This window comes from Lepisosteus platostomus, chromosome 9, assembly GCF_059453375.1.
Source record: "Lepisosteus platostomus isolate fLepPlt1 chromosome 9, fLepPlt1.hap1, whole genome shotgun sequence".
Lineage (NCBI taxonomy): Eukaryota > Metazoa > Chordata > Actinopteri > Semionotiformes > Lepisosteidae > Lepisosteus > Lepisosteus platostomus.
This window is the reverse complement of record NC_142619.1, coordinates 57341764-57359220: the sequence shown is the minus strand read 5'-3', so window position 1 is coordinate 57359220 and position 17457 is coordinate 57341764. Positions and strand designations below refer to the sequence as shown.

Below are 17457 nucleotides of genomic sequence, written 5' to 3'. Positions count from 1 at the left end.
AGTATTTTACATTTTCTTTAATTAAATTTTATTAATCCATAAAATCCTTAAGGTCTCAAATATGTATTTGTTTTATCACAAAATTATAAACCGGATTAGGATTTCAAAATGCGTGGTACAACATCACTGCCATTGAATTTTTAGTTTTAAGTTTGTGGTGTAGTGTATATGTGTGCCTACAATACTGTGTGAATATTTTGGTATTACTTGTGTGTCAGTACTAGAATGCTTGCAGAGATCTCCGGTATTGAATTTAGTGTTTAATTAATAGTGCTAAACAGGGGTGTGTAAACTGGAGTAAATCTTTAATTTATTGATATAAAAACATTTTATTGTTCCATATTAAAACCCATCTGCCTTTGTCATGTCAAAGATTTCCAAAAATTAATTTCTATAAATCAATGTGGTTGCAGTCGGTAAAGGTCTGTTTTTAATACTACATTACTCTGTTCATGTACAGTACAAAAAGCGTAGAGAATGACTAAAGATTTGTGATCCATCTCTATGTGATAAATTAAAATTCACTGTATTTGTTACAGATGGCCCATTACCAGCATCTGGACACACTGATTTCCTTGTTGAAAAGGTATATAGGATCTCTAAATGTTTTGCAGATTTTATACTCTAATGTAGCATTTCAACAGCACTTCTATTACAGTGTCCTTCCTGGCATTTAGATTCCATATATATAATCAAATCCCCCTTTGTGAACCTGCAAACATGATCTTACAGTCATCATACATATTTTGTGCATGCCACACACCTTAACTAACGCCACATTCATATAAAGCACCAAAAACTAAAGCACTCTGGATGGTAAAGGAAAGTGATTTCAGTCCCATATTTCCAAGACAATTCAAAGTAATGCCGTACGAAATGATGTCCAGTGATCCTTTTGTGGCAAGAGCAATATCATTTTTTAAGTCCACTGTGATGGCTTAATTCTTAGTCTCCTCATAGTAGCGTTGCTTCATGGCTCTGTACTTTCTCAGGTAGTACAAAGCCTCCAACTCCTTGATAACATGCTCACCACGAGCTACCAACTGTTTGATCTTTTCCGGGTCCGTGACATCTTTATTTTTTAAGAAGGCTGTCTTGAGGCGATCTCGGAAGTAATCTGCACCTTTGGGGTATTCCCGTCCAAGATAAAGCAGCTTGAAATAAAAAGAAAGAAATGTCCTTTTAATTTCTCAATTATTTTAAGAGATTTCAGTATTATCATTTTAACATTGATCTAACTATTACATTAAAACAAAACACAAATAAAACACTATTAGTATTTATTATGGTTAATAAAACCATTGGTGGTGGTGGAGGGGAGTCCCCATTACCTGTAAAGCGCTTTGAGTGGAGTGTCCAGAAAAGCGCTATATAAGTGTAAGCAATTATTATTATTAATTAAAACATTTTATGAATTTACAAGTCGTATGCAACAATTTGGGCACCCCTGGCCAAATTACATGTTTTGTTGATTTTCTAAGTGAAAAGAAGTCAACACAACCTCTGCAGGGAACAAACTTAAACATTTTATTTTTTTCAATCTGTTAAATTCAGCAAATAGTAACTGTGCATTAAAATATGCAGAAATATGTCATGTTTAAGTTTTTTTTTTTCCGCTACAGAGGTTGTGTTAACTTCTTTTCACTTAGAAAATCAACAAAACATGCAATTTGGCCAGAGGTGCCCAAACCTTTGCATACAACTATTTCAATTTATAAAGGAATTATGCCATACATGATTTTCTCTACTCCCCGAACACGGGGATAAAAACTGGGTGCTGGCAACCAGAAACAAAGGTTGTACATTAGAATAAGTGCAGTCTTAAGGATATTTTAAAATTTGGAATCCAGGCTAAACAGTGGATTAGGACCAAATTGTTACGAAATATATTTAGTATCCTTTCACTAGCAACATGAGGGAAAAAGTACTGAAATTAGGTCACTATGGCAATTAGATGAACTGTGCTACAACACATTTTACACAGGAAAAATGACGAAAACAAAAAATGGTAACAGACCATAACTTCTTCAAAGCTAAATCATGGAAAAATAATAAAATTTGGTTTGCATGTGACCACTGCCACATTTGCCATCAATTAATTAATTGCTTACACTTATATAGCGCTTTTCTGGACACTCCACTCAAAGAGCTTTACAGGTAAATAGGGACTCCCCTCCACCACCACCAATGTGCAGCCCCACCTGGATGATGCGACGGCAGCCATAGTGCGCCAGAACGCTCACCACACATCAGCTATCAGTGGGGAGGAGAGCAGAGTAATGTAGCCAATTCATAGATGGGGAGAATTAGGAGGCCATGATTGGTAAGGGCCAATGGGAAATTTGGCCAGGACGCTGGGGTTACACCCCTACTCTTTTCAAGAAACGCCCTGGGATTTTTAATGACCACAGAGAGTCAGGACCTCGGTTTTACATCTCATCCAAAGGACGGCGCCTGTTTACAGTATAGTGTCCCCGTTAAGAGACAATGATACTGACAGTGTCTCTACATCAAACTTGTCGGACGAAGTAATGGTCGTAGGAGCTTTTCATATTCTTCAGTAAGAGAAGTCTGGAGCAGTTGGACATACACAGTCCAGGTACTTGCTCTGACCACATTTCTGGTTACACCTGAATTTGATGAATCAGTAAAACACGGTACTCCCTCATTTCACACTTACTTTTCATAGTTTATCTGAATCACATAAAAACAGATTTGTAATGTCGCAACATGTAAAGACTACATTTATTTCCAGGATGGGACCAAAGCTCAGAAACACTCACACATCTGAAACAGTCATAGCAGTCCTGGGCTGCACCCTCTGTATGTAGTTTATCCTGTAGTCTAGTGGGGAGCTGTATCAGTGAGTGGTTTTTAGCTCGACGTCTGAAACTTGCTATTTTGTCCTTTTTACATTTAAAAAATGAATTAATCTGTAATCGCTCTTTTACAAACCACTCACTGTGACAGCTCCCCAATTCTAGTCTACCATGTGTAATCAGGACAGGACAAGACACTGGAAGTAACAATGTGATTGCTGTAAACGTGCAGACAGATAATGGGGAACTCACATTCTTGTACAGTCTCACTACTTCACCTCGGAGAGGACTGGCCATTGTCACGCGAACCAGACCTTTTCGGCCTTCACAGAAGGTGAAGCTGAAATGATGAAAAATTGAAACCAATAATCCGTGCAGCTGCTTAACCTGAGAACTGCAGTGACAAATTTCCTCTCTCTGTATTACCCACCTGGATTTCTGTAATTATTTTAATGGTAGAAATAGTCTATTAGGCAAAATAAGACCGAATGCAGCCTGTTAATAACGTGTAGTTATACAGTGCCTATAGAAAGTCTACACCCCCATTGGACTTTTTTTTTGTAATTGTGTTACAACATGGAACCATGATGTATTTAACTAAGATTTTTGCCACTCAACAACACAAAGTACTCTATAATGTCAAAGTGAAAACAAAATCCAGACATTTTACTAAATTAAAAATTAAAAACAAATAACTGAATACATAAGTATTCACCCCCTTGCTTTGACACATCTAAATGACCTCTGAAGTAACCCACTCTCTTGTGCTGTTCACAAATGGTCCCCATCCAGCTTGATGGAGCTTGAGCAATTTTGCCAAGAAGATTGGGCAAACATTCAGTCAAGATGTGCAACGCTGATAGAGACTTACCCAAAGAGACTCGCAGCTGTAATTGCTGCCAAAGGTGATCTTACCAAGTATTAACTTTTATTTTTAGATATAATTATTTCTAAAACAATTATTTTCTGTTTATTTTTAATTTCGTAAAATGTCTGTAATTGTTTTTAGTTAAATCCATCAGGGTTCCATGCCGTTTTATTAACACAATAAAATGTGGAAAAGTCCAAGGAGGGTGCAGACTTTCTATAGGCACTGTAACTTTTACTTCGCTCAGTTAACGCTACCCCGGGTTCAACAAAGTGGAATAATGACACCCATCGAATATTTCTAAGTCACCAAACAAAACGTAATGGATGCGATATACCTCGAAATTTTGGTAAGAAAAAATAAAAATAAGTCGTTCGACAGACGAAGGCACAGTTTTTAAGAATTGGGAAAACCTACAGAATAAGCAAAAGTCCAAGCAGAAACATTAGGTTACAGGAGACATGGTATTTACTTTGACTAATTCTGCCTTATCGACGACTCAGGCCTGTTCATATTTAGACGTTTAGACTAATTTATCTATTTATTTTTCACCCAGATCCTTGACCATTACTAGGGTATGGGTTTTCGCAACTTTAGTGCATAATTCTGGAAATATGCCTTACAAAACTGGATGGGTTTGCACGGAAAAGAAATCCGTTAACGAAGGCAGGTTTTACAGTCAATGAAATGAAATGCAGTAGGTGGTGTATAAACAACTGCCTTCTTTAAAAGAAAGTAAATGCACATAATTTGGCATTCATACTGCACCTTCTAATCAACTTGCCCTTCTTCTCCTCCACCCAACAAACAACGCAATGCAAACAACGCAAATCGGTTTACAATATCGCAAACCCGTGCTGCAAACCGCCTTACGGCAGTGTAGTAAGTGCAGTGCGCGTGCTCTCGTGTTACCGTAGCAACTTGGACGCCAAACAGTGCAAGATGGTGAGTGCGGGAGCTGAGAAAGTTTTTATACCAGACATAAATATGTTTTTATCATACTATTTAAATATTATTCTGACACTTCCAACATCTTACGGTTTCTAACACTTTTGATTGTGGCATTCACTGAACTACTGTGCAGATGTAGGTAAATAGGTAATTATGGTAATGTACAATACTGTCTTAAGCTGTGTGTGGACTGTTTCAGTTTATTACGCATTTTTTTAAATGAATGTTTTTTATCGTAAGATGAATAAAGAGAGTAAAGAAAAGCATCTCTACGTTTTCACACAAAGTTAGGCTAATGTGTTTTAAAGAAAAACAAAGAGCTTGCCAAAGTTAGCTAGTGTATATTTCTCCTTAAATTGTTTAATATTCTGTCAATGGCGTCTAAATAGTCTTTAGAATAATGTGAATAGGGACTTGTGTTTGAAACGTTTAAAACAAAATAATCGATTTTTTTTAATCAAAACCCAGTATACAACATACAAACTTCTATGTAGTTTGAGTTGTAAATAAATACCGTAAATACTGTAAATCTGCTTGCAGAACCAGGTGAATAAATGCACTTTTGCGAACATAAACAGGTTCCAGAGACCAGAGGGTTTAGTGAAGGATCTCTCCCAGCCCTTTCAGGCTTTCATTGACTGCGGGGCCTACTTCATACTCCCCCAACTCTGTGTACAGATGTACCTCTGTCATAATTACGTGCGCTGCTGTGCAGCTTTCTCCTTCAGACCTCCAGTTTCCACTTGTGACATCCAGTTGATTCTGAGGAAGCCTGCTGGATAGACTTTGTGAATACCTTTGAAAATGTTACATATGTGGATCATGTCACTTCTTCATCTTCTGTGATCAAAACCAGAACGGCTCAGTTCTTTTAGCCAGTCAGCTCAGAACATCCTTTAAGTCCTGGATGTATCTGCAATCAATACCTGCACTCTTGATTCGACTGTGTTCCTTTGGCTGCCTAGTTGGATGAGTGCGCTCTTGATTCCAGTAGCTGCCTAGTTTAATAACTACACTCTTGATACCTCTCTGTCCAGTAACTGCCTAGTTTAATAGCTGCATTCTTGATTCCACACTGTCCAGTTTAGTAGCCACACTCTTGTTTCAACTCTGTGCAAGTAGCTGCCAGGTTTGCTTTTTCTCTGACCTGCTTTTCTTTTCCATTTCATTTCCTGCCCTTTAGCCGCCAAAGGATGAAAAGGTATGACTGAATGTAGCTACATCGCTCCTGCAAATGTGTGTTTTACCTTCATATTTTAATTGGGTTGAGTCTGTAATGTCTGTAAATGCTAAGATGATGTTTTGCAATGGATAATATTCCATCAAAGGTAGCTCAGAAGCATTTTCAGTATGCTAACAACCAACATTCTCCAGCTGTTTGAGGAAATATTTCCACCAGCCAGCTTTTTAACATCAGTATTGTATGTACTATAATGGCCACAGGATGTTTATGATTATAATCTTGCACCTCATCCTAACGATTTACAATTAAACGTAGTGGGAGCTCAAATGCTGATTTACTTAGCATGTTCATTTACTTAAAGTCTGCAAAGAAGAAAGGCAAGCTCAGCAAAGCTGAACGAGAGAGGTTGCAGAAGGAAGAGGAAGAGAGGAAACAAAAAGAAGAAGGTATTCTCTATAATTCTGTACTGTCATTTTTAACTCAGTGTAGTGAGGCTTCTGTTTTCTTTTTCTAAATTCCTTTAGATCAGAAGTAAGTTTATAAGAAACTGAACAACCTACGTTTTTTTCTAGCGTGTTATGACCATATTCTATTGAAGTTAGAAGGCCATGCTATCCTGTTTAATTGTGTTCTTTCCTAATTTCAGAAGAGGCACGACTCATTGCAGAGCAAGAGGAAGCAGAGAGATCAGAAAGGGAAAGGAAGGTCCAGGAGGAGCAAGAGAGACTTGAGTCAAAGGTCAGCGGAGTCACACCAGGCCTTGCTTCTCAGACCAGCCCCTTCACTAAAAAAAGAGATCACAAAGAATCACTAATTCTAGCTAATTGTATTCGTATGAATAAATGAAAAGAAATTAAAAAATAATAAAATAATAAATATCTGCATTTTATGTTACAAATGGTGCTGAGAATGTAATGCAAATTATTGAAAAGGTTTTCTCAGATGGAATTTAAGAATTTAGAAAAGTAAAAAACAAGAGGAGGTTGTTAGGCCTGCTTTGCTAGTTTGATTATTAGCTTCTATGTAGCCAACTGTTGCTTGAATGAGCTCAGTATATTAAATTGAAAAGTGTTGTTTTGTTTTGAAGCTTTTTGAGTTAAGAAGTGCCTCTTGTACTAAACCTTAAGCACACTTCTGAATTTCCACTGTTGTTGACGTTGTCTGGTCTAGTACCCACTGCTCATCCTGACAGAGTCTGGTGGGCTTCTTGTGTTAGCAGCTTTTCTGAATTATTATGTAAAGTCCCTCTATAAATGTTTCTGCTCAAACCATTTACAATTTTTGAAGTCATAACGTTTATTTTCTATATAGCTTTGCTTTTGATTTTCCTGTACATTTATTGCTGAAATTACTTTCACCTATAAAAAGTTGTAATTCAAATGAGGCATTATTGGGAGAGGATGAATAATGTTTCGAGACACAATATACTGTAAATGGTTAAAACTGAGAAGAGGCAGTTCTGCTTTTTGAATTTGTTTGGTTGCTAGTAGATAACTTATCACATAATCTCATCTAGCCAGTTTATGCACTACTGCTCACTTAGTTTTCACATTCACACACAAAAGCAAATGACCTATTGCTGTCCTTTAATAACAGGACAGGGAACGCAGAGAGGATGAGCTTGCTGAGCTCCGGCGCACGCTGGAGGAAAATCACTGTGCTGTGAATAAATGGCATGCAGACCTCCGAGCAAAGGAAAAGGTAAATTAGATGCTGTAAATCACTAAGAGTTAGTGAAACCTAAAGTGTTTTCACTACCACAACATCTCTTAAGATGGACACAGTTGAAGAATGTTGCTGTAGTTTGTACATCCGTCCATCGGTTTTGTAACACTTCATCTGATTCAGGGTCATGGGGAGGTGGAGTCTGTCCTGGCAAGCAACAGGCGCAAGATGGGATACATCCTGGATGGGACACCGGTCTATCACAGGGGCACACACAAACACGTGCACACTCATACCAGGGCCAATTTTCCCCAAAGACAGCTGACCTACCAGTATGTTTTTGGACTGTGAGAGGAATCCAGAGCCCCTGGAGGAAACCCAAGCTAATCCAGGGAGACCATGCAGACTCCACACAGACAGCACCCCGGGTTTGGATTTGAACGCAGGGCCTCAGCACCGTGAGGCAGTAATGCTAACCATTGTGTCACTTGTAATTTGTATAATGTACAGAAATTAATATTAATTATAGGTCCATATAAATAATTTCATTAAAAAATCAATCATTAAAAAAACAAAATGAATTTATGAATTATGGAAAAAGTAAACACATGAGTAACATGATATTTGTTTTTGTAGTGGGATCGTTACATGAAGTGTGATGGCAGTCCGGATCCATCAGTGCCACAGGAGATTAACACATATATAAATCTATGGAGAGAAAATACAGATGTGGAGATCAATTGTGTTCTGAATCAGTGTGCTTTAGCAATTAATGTAAGTGCAGAAAATAAGTAGAAGATCTTACGACTATATAATATGTATGGGAAGAAAGACTGAGGCATTTTTAGAGTTAATGATGTTTGTGTCATTTGTTTTAATGGATTTATCTTGTTTTATCTAGAGATTTAGTAGACCATAAAATTCCTGATTATTAAAGAAAACATAATGTAAGAAATTAAGTGTAGTCAATGTGTTAAGCTTACAAGATATTTAATTCAATTTTTTAAAAATAATTAGACCTACACTATAGGTATCATTACTATAAGGAATAAAATTAATTAAAATGCATCTGGCAAAACAGTCACAATTTTTTTCTCAGTCTTTGTTATATTGATTTTGTATTTCTTCTGAGTTCTATGTTTTAATAAAAAAATGTAGGATTTAAAAAGATTTACTTATAAAGTGCAACACTTATAATTCTTGCTATACTCTCAGCTTATCGAGGAGCTGGATTACCTTTTAAATGAAACCCCCAGCTCTGAGTTGAATGAAAAGGAAGTGCTTCAATATAAAGAGAGTATTCTCAACCTACAAAACCTCATTTATTCTAAATATAATGAAGCTACTGAAGAAATACTTAAGGTAAAGTACCATTTTTATTAGTGCGTTTTACCATTACCAAACATTTGGGCTCGTCAAATGGCAATTAAAATATTAACATATTGTGGTTCATAGAAATATAATTTTTGATATTTGCCGTATCCCAACAAAAATTATATACAAGAAAGAGGAACCCACTTGTACCTTGGGTTGTATATCCAGTCCTACAGTATATACAGTATACACACAGGAACATGCATAGAGATGTGAAAATGTATCGTAGAGTGAAGTTATTTTTTTTAAAAAACCCTGAACACTGCCATTTAGAGAACCAGCTTTAATGCAGTGAACTATTTCCATGGGGGAACTAAGCTTGAATGAACTGAGACCTGGGTTTCAGGTTGATCTTGAGAGTCTAGAGGAATTCTGGTGAGGATGTTTTATGCTCAAAGCTTAAGACCCCCCAGGGGCGCTTTGCCCTGGGGCTCCTGGGGAAGTGGGCTGTTCCACCCCCTGTAGCTCTCTTCCTCTACCAGCACTGGGGTCAACCACTCCAGCCTCAGGGTATCTCCCTGTCTCCCTGCCACAAATGTCCGGTGGGGAAGCAGCATGCATATAGTATAAGCATAAGGTAGATTACGTGCGTAGGGAATTTGTTTCGCTGTGGATCTTGAGTAGTTTTTATGAATTATTGAACACACACAGGTGTTCCAGTTGACTGCCTTGACTTGGGGATATTGCTATTCATCTTGAAAACAATACACAGAGATGTTTTTTTTTACTCATACAACAGCCACAAATTCATTTTTTGTTTTTTGTTCGCTGTGATGATTAAGCCGTAGTGTACTGCATTTTTCTTTAGCACTCAAGAGATCTTGCAGACATAGAGACGGGGAATATGCGCATTGTGATGACAACTGTGAATGTGACGCTGTGCTTGTGGGCAAACCTCAGCAAAAATCCAAGGTATGTTTTTTTTCTTACAAAAACAGTGTGAGTTTATATTTCAGCATTTTAAAATGAAGAAGTACTGTTAATCAACCACCAGAGCGTTTGAAACAAGTTGACACATCTGCAGCATGAGGTCAGAGTTGTCTTCCTAAATGTTAATTGAAACTGAAATTCTGTACCACTGAATGTAGATCAGTTTAAAAACGGTCTCAGCAAGATTTAGGCAAAGTAACTTGAAACAAGGATGTGTAAAGCTTATGTCACAGTATCTTGTAGAAACTATACTGTAGGACTCTTCAAAAGCATCCTTCTGCAATCAACAGGTTCAGAGGACTGGAGTTTCAAGATGCCGGAGTAGCGTTTGAGCTGCCCAAGCAGCTGGCCGTGAGTGACATCGCCATCAGGATCCTGCACACTCACTACGACCACCTGTCCCATCTGAGCCGCTCCCTCCAGCCCTTGGCCAGAAGGGCTCTCGCGGGGACCGGGGCGGCGTCTCCAGCGGGGGGGCGCGTGGAGGAGCAGGACCAAGGCCAAACGGAGGCCGCTCACATCCCTGAAGATGAGACCCGCTCCGTTAAGTCTGACGATAGGAAGGTGAGGTGGCTTTCTCTTAACTGGATTTCACGAGGAATGACAAACGCCCAAGATGAAAGCGTCATGGAGCGAAATTGTGGCTGAACCCACTTGGCTGAGGGCTGGCCTCCCGGCCAGAGGACAAAGAGACCAGGACCCCCGTGCTGGGTGACCAAGGGGTAGCTGCAGAGGTGGAGGTGGGATGCAAGAGACGTGCAAGAGAGAGAGATAGGGATCTCGTAGGTATTTATAGCGTTTGGAAGAGGAATGGATTGACAGGAGCGATTTCTAATTACTGACAGCTGAGTCTGATGGAGCTTGGTTGTTGTCATCCCTCCCAAAATGTGGTTATAAACGCCATTTATTTGGCTAATGCATTTATCCACAGCTGCTTACTGTATGTCTACCCCCTTTTCACTCAAGCGATTTGGGAGAAGTAGCTTCTTCAAGGGTACGACAGTGTTTCACCTGGGATTTGAACCCATGGGTCCTGAATCCCTAACCATTGCTCCACACTGATGCCTATGCATTCCGCCCTTTCTTCTCACCAGTGTTTCCAGCCAATGGAAATAACTTGCCTTTTTTGGAAATACATGTCAGCCCATATATTTTTTTTATAATGTAACCTTTGGAGCAAATCGATGATATGCTAAGTGGTTCACTTGTATTTTTGCTTATCCGTAACATCAAGCTCTCATTCCTCGAAAATGGCTGAAGAAAACAAGTCTTCGGATGGAATTTTGATTTTTCTCATTTTTGGGGGATTAACCTGTCAGGGGAGATAGGAGGCAGCTGCGTTTCTGTACAGTTTGCAACAAAAATACACGAAGATGAAATCTAGACATGATTGGAACAAAAGTTTAATTTGGTGATGTAAAGGAGGCAGTCTTGCAACATAAATTTGTCATCTATATTGATTTCCATTAGTGCATTAGTTTTTCAAGAGCATAAAAAGTGAACAATGGTCACTTTTGCTCACAGCCATATTGTTTCACAATGTGGTAAATGTAGAGACCTATAAGCATTCACATTGTGTATTATTTAAATGCTGCCTTGCAATAATAATTACAGTAATAAGTTAACTTTACTTCTTAGATTAGTGTGAAAACCCAGCTTTGCTGAATGTAATGGTCTTACAAGTGAGTATTAGTCTTTAAATGGCAAAGCTCGTAAGTTGAAATTGAAAACTTTCACGTTTCTAAAGAATATGCTAAAAAACTATGACAATCGACATAACTAAGCCGGTAACTAATTTGATAAAGTAGTTTGTTGTTTCTTCAAAGAGTGCCCTGAGCACAACATCAGCTAAAGAGGAATCAAGCTCTGTGGAGAAAAAGACAGATGAGGATGGAGAAAGTAAGCCAGAAAGCCATTCAGAGGAAACAGTAATTGATGGTAAGCAATTTAACCACGGCCAGAAGATGGGGAGGTCATGCCATTCGGTTGCCATTTTGTCATTACATATTTTACTTTATTGTGTATTGGAATGATCTTTCTTTGACTTTGTACAGCACAGGAAGAAACAACTGTTGCTCCACAGGAGCATGAAGAAGATATTTTGGAAGAAGATGCTGTTGACCTGCACCAGTTCACACCATTAGGGGGAGTCTACTACTATGATGTCTTCAGGTTGCCCCCACAATCCAAAGACATTAAAGGATGGACAATCACAGAAGTAATTATTACCATGAGAAAATAAAATAATATTGTGTTTTTAGTACAATCCACTGATTAAAAGGATTGCAAATGATAGAGGATTTTTTTATCCTTTCAAAAAGCATTTGAACTGTCTGAGAAGACACTGAAGATCTTACTTCTGTGTGTTTTAATGAATTTGATGAGCATGAACATTTTAATTGAAAATCCATATTTCTATAAAAAATTTAACCAGTTGAAGTCAACCATCTTTAAAGTGTGCTTTTAATGGATTTCTTTTCAAGTCAGACATATAACACAAAGGAAGTCTTTCCTTGAGTTTAATTCTTTCAAGACTCTTTTAACAATTATGTTTGTGACCCAGTTAAAAGTCCAGGATGTTAGAAAAGATATGACATTGATAACAGTTAATAGTTAGCCCGATCTTGTGTTTCTCTATCTTAGTGGTATTTATTCTGTCCTCCCACCAGCTCTCAGAAACAGGACTCCAGCCATTTCCATACCCCTTGGAACAAAACCTACCACAGACCTCAGGGTCTGCTAAGTCGGAGGAGAGGGAGAGTGACAATTTGACTTCTCCGCCAGTAGGGGTCACCATTAGTCTTCCTGATTCTGTCACGTTTTTGGAGGACCCTCAGGTTGCTAGATGGGATGGCACTGGTAAACTTTTAACTTAAATGTTTGAGGTTTCCTCGGCTGGACTGTTTTGCTATTTAAGAGTTTTTTGCTCGCCAGTTTGGCATTAGGAAAAAACATACAGTGTGAATCTAAGACGATCTTTAATGGTGAAACCATTAATTGAGTTAAAATTCTTCTTTGTATTCTCTTAATTCAAGTTTGAATATCCAGTGTGAGCATACATACAAAATTTAAAACCTATTCTTGTTTAAGTTCTTGTGTGCAATTAATTTTTCTGTTAATGGGGAAAAAAATAAATATAGAAATTGTGCTTGCATTGAGTGTATTTTAACATTTAATCCAACAGGTATAGACACAGAACCCCATATGACAAACCAAATTGTGGTCGTAAACACAGGCCGTAATAACAATTTTCTAATACAAAAATAGAAAATATTTCTCTATATTGCATGATTTAATGTTTTCCTACTTGTGTTAAATTTGTCCATTGCAGGTCATCAGTGGAAAACAGACCGTATAAGCGATGTGAAGTATGATAAAGAGGCAAAGAAAATTTATTTCAAGATGGATACGTTCTATATCTTCACACTTATGCAGGATTCTTATGTTAATATGCCATTTCAGTTTTGGGAGCTCAGACCCCTTGGACTGAATACAGCTCTTTTCACTGTCACGGCTGCCATCTCTGAAGTTGAAATAACAATAAAGGCAAGCACTATCTATACCAAATCAATGATCCTACTATGTACAGTCAGACAAATGATATCTCTGTCACCTTAATGTGAGTAAAGTGCCCTTTAGATTTGTAGTTTAGCTGCTTGTGTAAAAAAACATTCATTTTTTAACTTAAAAGTATAAAGGAGTGATTCGAAGTGAATATATTTTTTAGTTAATGGGTATTGGTGCCAATGAACAGAAAATAAAAGTATTCATGTTTGTTAATGACAAATGTAAGCACTAAAAAAACCTTCATGATCATGTAATTGCAGTATTCAACCTCTATAAGTACAAATGTTTGTTAGGTTTTCAGTTCCAGCCATGAAAAACATTCAGAAAGTAAAAGACAAAGCCTCATGTGGCTATCTTGATCGCTCATAGAAGTACATTTAGAACCGTGGGTTGTGGCAGTATGGCCGGCTAGCTTCTTCCATGTTTTTATAGGTGAGATCCTTGCCTGTTTCAACAAACAGCTGGATGAAATTCTCAGATCAATTATCTTCTAACTACAGAATATAGCTAGAGGGCCTCCTTTCATAGAGAACATAGAAAACAAATTAATTAAACTTTCGTATAAAACAAATTAAAAAACAGTATTAAATCTAAACTGATAATTTCAGGTTACTAAAATATTAATAAAATGTGTTTCCATATTTTGTTTACTAGCTGCTTTAGAACCCATTGAATTGTCTATGGTTACATTGATGTTGTATTTCATCTATACAAGGTGGCAAAGGTTTTGTAGACCTGTGCTCTCTCTCATATACAAGACTGTTGAATAAGCTTTGTAGTGTAGGGCTCTCAAATAATTTAGTTGAAATATAGATACCAGCGTGTCCAGTAAACATCACAATTCCTCTGATTCATAAGCTACTGTATCTCTTAAGTGTGCAGTTTATACCATTTCTAGTACTAGGCATTTGTGTTAAGTAACCTGATCCTCTCCTTGCACAACTAGGATGACAAATGCATGCTGAATATCACAGCCAGCGACAGCAGCCTTTCCCAGATCAGAGGAAAATGGATGACCCCATCGGCTCTCATACGAGAAATGAGAAGTGCTGGTGTTAATATATTTGTGGATGAATATTCAGACAGATATGTCAGCGTTAATGAAAAGGTATGGGCAACATAGAAAACTGAAAGCATTTCCTGACTCAAAAAAGGAAGTTTGCTTGAATGTTCTGTTAGAGATCCCTTTACACACCCATAGATAGCATCAGCTGCTGTGTGGCCATGATCTCAAGATCTTTCTTCTACCAAACTGGTCTATGACATTAGCAGAAAGGAAAGGCAGGAACGAATACCTTGAATCTTGACATTATCCTGTGTAGTGGTAACAGCAGTCTTCTCCCTCTCACCATTCAATACAGTATGTAAAGCAGTCAACCATCAGGTCCTCAGTATAAATGTTACATGCTTACACATACAGAAAGAACTACTTGCACTTTAGAAAGTAATGGATATTTGCCCCTTATTTTTCTATCAGGACCCCCAGCTGGAGCAAGCTGCATATGACCAGATGGCCTTGGTTTCATCGGCGTATGCCTTTTGCTGGAGCCAGTGGAATGCAGAGCAAGGGAAAGAACACCTAGTTATGCAGGTATATTCAAGAAGTTGAAAGCTACTTTCTTTAAGAACGACGACTATGTGGCTTTACTTTAAAACTAGAGGACAATGCATTAATCTGCTTTGGGGTTAGTTTAAAGGCGTTCCAGCCCAATCCATTTTAGCAGGTTGCTGCATCAGTGTGTGCTTCAGCCCATGTGCTTTTTGTTCTTTCTTCTCTCTACATCTCAGCATGGAATTAACTATTCCTGATTCCTTTGCAAATCTGTTTTTATCTTTACATTGACATTTAAAAGTACACAAAGATTAGTGTGATAGGAAGCACCTTTTCCTTAAGCTGAAGAGCAGCTTTCTTCTTTTAATCTGAATGGAAGGCGGCAGCCTCTTAAATGTGTGCATCACATTTTTTTAAAAGTTTTAAAGTGGAGTGAAATCTTGTTTTCTAATTCCTAGATGCATCAGTAAAAGATCTGCAATACCATTGGAACGTTTCCACACAATATATACAATCATTTCCTTATTTACATAAATGTTTCTAAAATGTGATGAAATGTAAGAATTAACTGAACACTTGGCATAACCACTGCAAAATTACGTTGTATTCATAGAACTGCTGTCCGAACGACTTTAGAAATAAATAAGAGGGTCATGTCTTAAGGGTGAAGTAACAACTTAAACTTGATGCAAAAACCAGGAACAAGGAAGTTGATTATAAATGACTGCAGTGAGCAAATGGGTTTTTCACAGCTTGAAGTACTGCTGCAGCATCCAGTTCTTAACCTCTCAAACAGGACATATTCTACTGCACAATTACATTTCTAAGTGTTCCTGCTTCTTAGAGCAATTGAGTTTTACATGTATCCTATATCAATGTTTTCGCTCTGCATAGGTTTTTGGCTATAGATATTAAGTTCTCTCCCTACATATCCCCAGGTCTGTACCTCTGTGAATAACATTTGTGCGGCTCGAGTTGAACAGTAATAGGAACATTTTGTTTTCAGGTGAGTGAGCACCTCAAGACTGATCCGGTGTCCGAGGAAGAGTGGAGTCTGTATTTGCTCAGCACTCAAAAGGCTATGCGCCTGAAGAACAGAGAGTACTGCGAATCTTTCTCAACAGAACTGGCTGAAGGCAGCGAGTTTCATTCTACATTCCTACACATGCTAAAAGAAAGAATGTGTGATGCAGCACTCGACAGGATTAATCGTTCTCATTATCTATTTATCGACTGTGTACAAAAACTCCTGTATGCAACCAGGGTATTAACATACTCATGAAGTATATGCTTAAACAATTACTTTATTGTGCACATTTCCACTTCTTCTGAAAGATATTAAAGTGTTTTCATTTACCTTTAGGAATTACACCGCAACTTCTTTTATAATATAGACATTGATTAACCAAACAGAAAAACAACAGCCCTGCAAAGTAAAAATGTTCACATTTTCCCACACTGTTCTCTCTGATTATGTCATTTTAATTTTTTAAAATCATAAAATAAGTTAAAGTTTACTTCAAAAATTAAAAAAAAAATCAATTACCTGATTATCAGTGCTTATTACCCTAAATGTGCATGGTAATTTCTCATTGTGTATCATGTTAAAGTGAAAAGTGGACTTCAAAAAGGCAGTCTTATTCAGTAAACCAAGGGACTATCAGCATGAAGTGCAATTTCTGTAATAAAAATGCCGTAAGAACAACAGCCATTAAAAGTCTAAACAACGATCAGTAGTTATCTGTAGCTGTTTAGCTGTTAAAAATGTTTTGGGTTTGCAGTGTCCTGTTCATAAAAGAGCCCAAAAGGACAGATGAAAAAATATACTCAGTTCACTGAAAGTGTTACAGTATATCCACGTAACTACCTACTGCATATAATAGAAGTGATGTGTCTTCAGTCAATTCCAGCAGAATGCCTAGAATTTTGAACACCTCCACAGATAATCGATGTCTTATACAGGGGGCTGGCCATTGTGTCTCAGTCCAGTATAAGGCCACAGGAACTGCTGAATGGCCACCCAAGAGTCTCCAGTCCCTACAGGTGCTGCATCCACAGAAGGCTGAAAAGCAAAGCTGGCAATGAGGCCGATGAAAGCTGCAAAGAGCACAGTGAGGACAACGGAAATCCACATTCCTCTGTTGCTTTTGGAAACCGAATGTCGGAAATCTGCAAACCGTGAGCTGATCTGGTCACAGCTGCAAAAAAATAAGAAAGAAGAGAAGTTTTTAGTGCCAGCCCAGTCATTGTGTAATAGCACCACATTGCATACTGCAGCAAGCCCAAGGCACTGTTTGTCAAGCATGGAATTGTTAGGTTTTCCACAGATGTAGCAATCAGTACGTTAGACAAAAGTGTTAAATACATATGACCAAAAAATAGGATAACAAAAAAGAAAAACAGTAAAGGAATGGAAGGGAGGATATTTAAATGTTCTGGTAGATTATTGACTTTAATTCAGCACAACAAGCTTACATTTCAGCCACACATGTAGGGCAGCAATAGCATCCCAATTTGGTTTAGGTTCCCCAAGCAGAAAGCTTCCAAT

At 37.9% G+C, this 17457-nt stretch overlaps 3 protein-coding genes across 12 annotated transcripts in view; 1 reads left to right on the top strand and 2 right to left on the bottom strand.

The window, feature by feature from the left end:
• Positions 1 to 2: 2 nt before the first annotated feature.
• On the bottom strand, positions 3 to 4574 carry LOC148655306 (electron transfer flavoprotein regulatory factor 1-like). Of its 3 annotated transcripts, XM_088645817.1 has the most exons (4): positions 4456 to 4502; positions 4025 to 4100; positions 3072 to 3159; positions 3 to 1154 (listed from the first exon to the last, which is right to left on the bottom strand). In XM_088645817.1, exons 3-4 carry the CDS (start codon positions 3114 to 3116, stop codon positions 939 to 941), a joined length of 261 nt encoding a protein of 86 aa, XP_088501943.1. In that variant the 5' UTR covers positions 3117 to 3159; positions 4025 to 4100; positions 4456 to 4502; the 3' UTR covers positions 3 to 938. The 3 variants fall into 3 exon arrangements, with proteins under 3 accessions (XP_088501943.1, XP_088501942.1, XP_088501944.1); XM_088645816.1 differs by lacking the exon at positions 4025 to 4100 and having other exon boundaries at positions 4456 to 4574; XM_088645818.1 differs by lacking the exons at positions 4025 to 4100; positions 4456 to 4502 and adding an exon at positions 4311 to 4442.
• A 1285-nt stretch (positions 4575 to 5859) lies between these two features.
• On the top strand, positions 5860 to 16271 carry dnai7 (dynein axonemal intermediate chain 7). The gene is made up of 14 exons (XM_088645797.1): positions 5860 to 6267; positions 6468 to 6559; positions 7418 to 7522; positions 8123 to 8260; positions 8702 to 8848; positions 9669 to 9772; positions 10081 to 10354; positions 11617 to 11728; positions 11845 to 12008; positions 12460 to 12649; positions 13122 to 13336; positions 14304 to 14465; positions 14835 to 14948; positions 15916 to 16271. The coding sequence occupies exons 1-14, from the start codon at positions 6165 to 6167 to the stop codon at positions 16189 to 16191; spliced, it is 2196 nt and encodes a 731-aa protein (XP_088501923.1). The 5' UTR covers positions 5860 to 6164; the 3' UTR covers positions 16192 to 16271.
• The window catches only part of irag2 (inositol 1,4,5-triphosphate receptor associated 2), a 37087-nt gene continuing 35825 nt past the window's right edge, over positions 16196 to 17457 (bottom strand). For all 8 annotated transcript variants that reach the window (XM_088645786.1, XM_088645789.1, XM_088645781.1 and 5 more), the window contains one exon: positions 16196 to 17107. In XM_088645786.1, the coding sequence (XP_088501912.1) occupies positions 16864 to 17107 (244 nt within the window). In that variant the 3' untranslated portion in view covers positions 16196 to 16863. The remainder of the gene's footprint in view (positions 17108 to 17457) is intronic.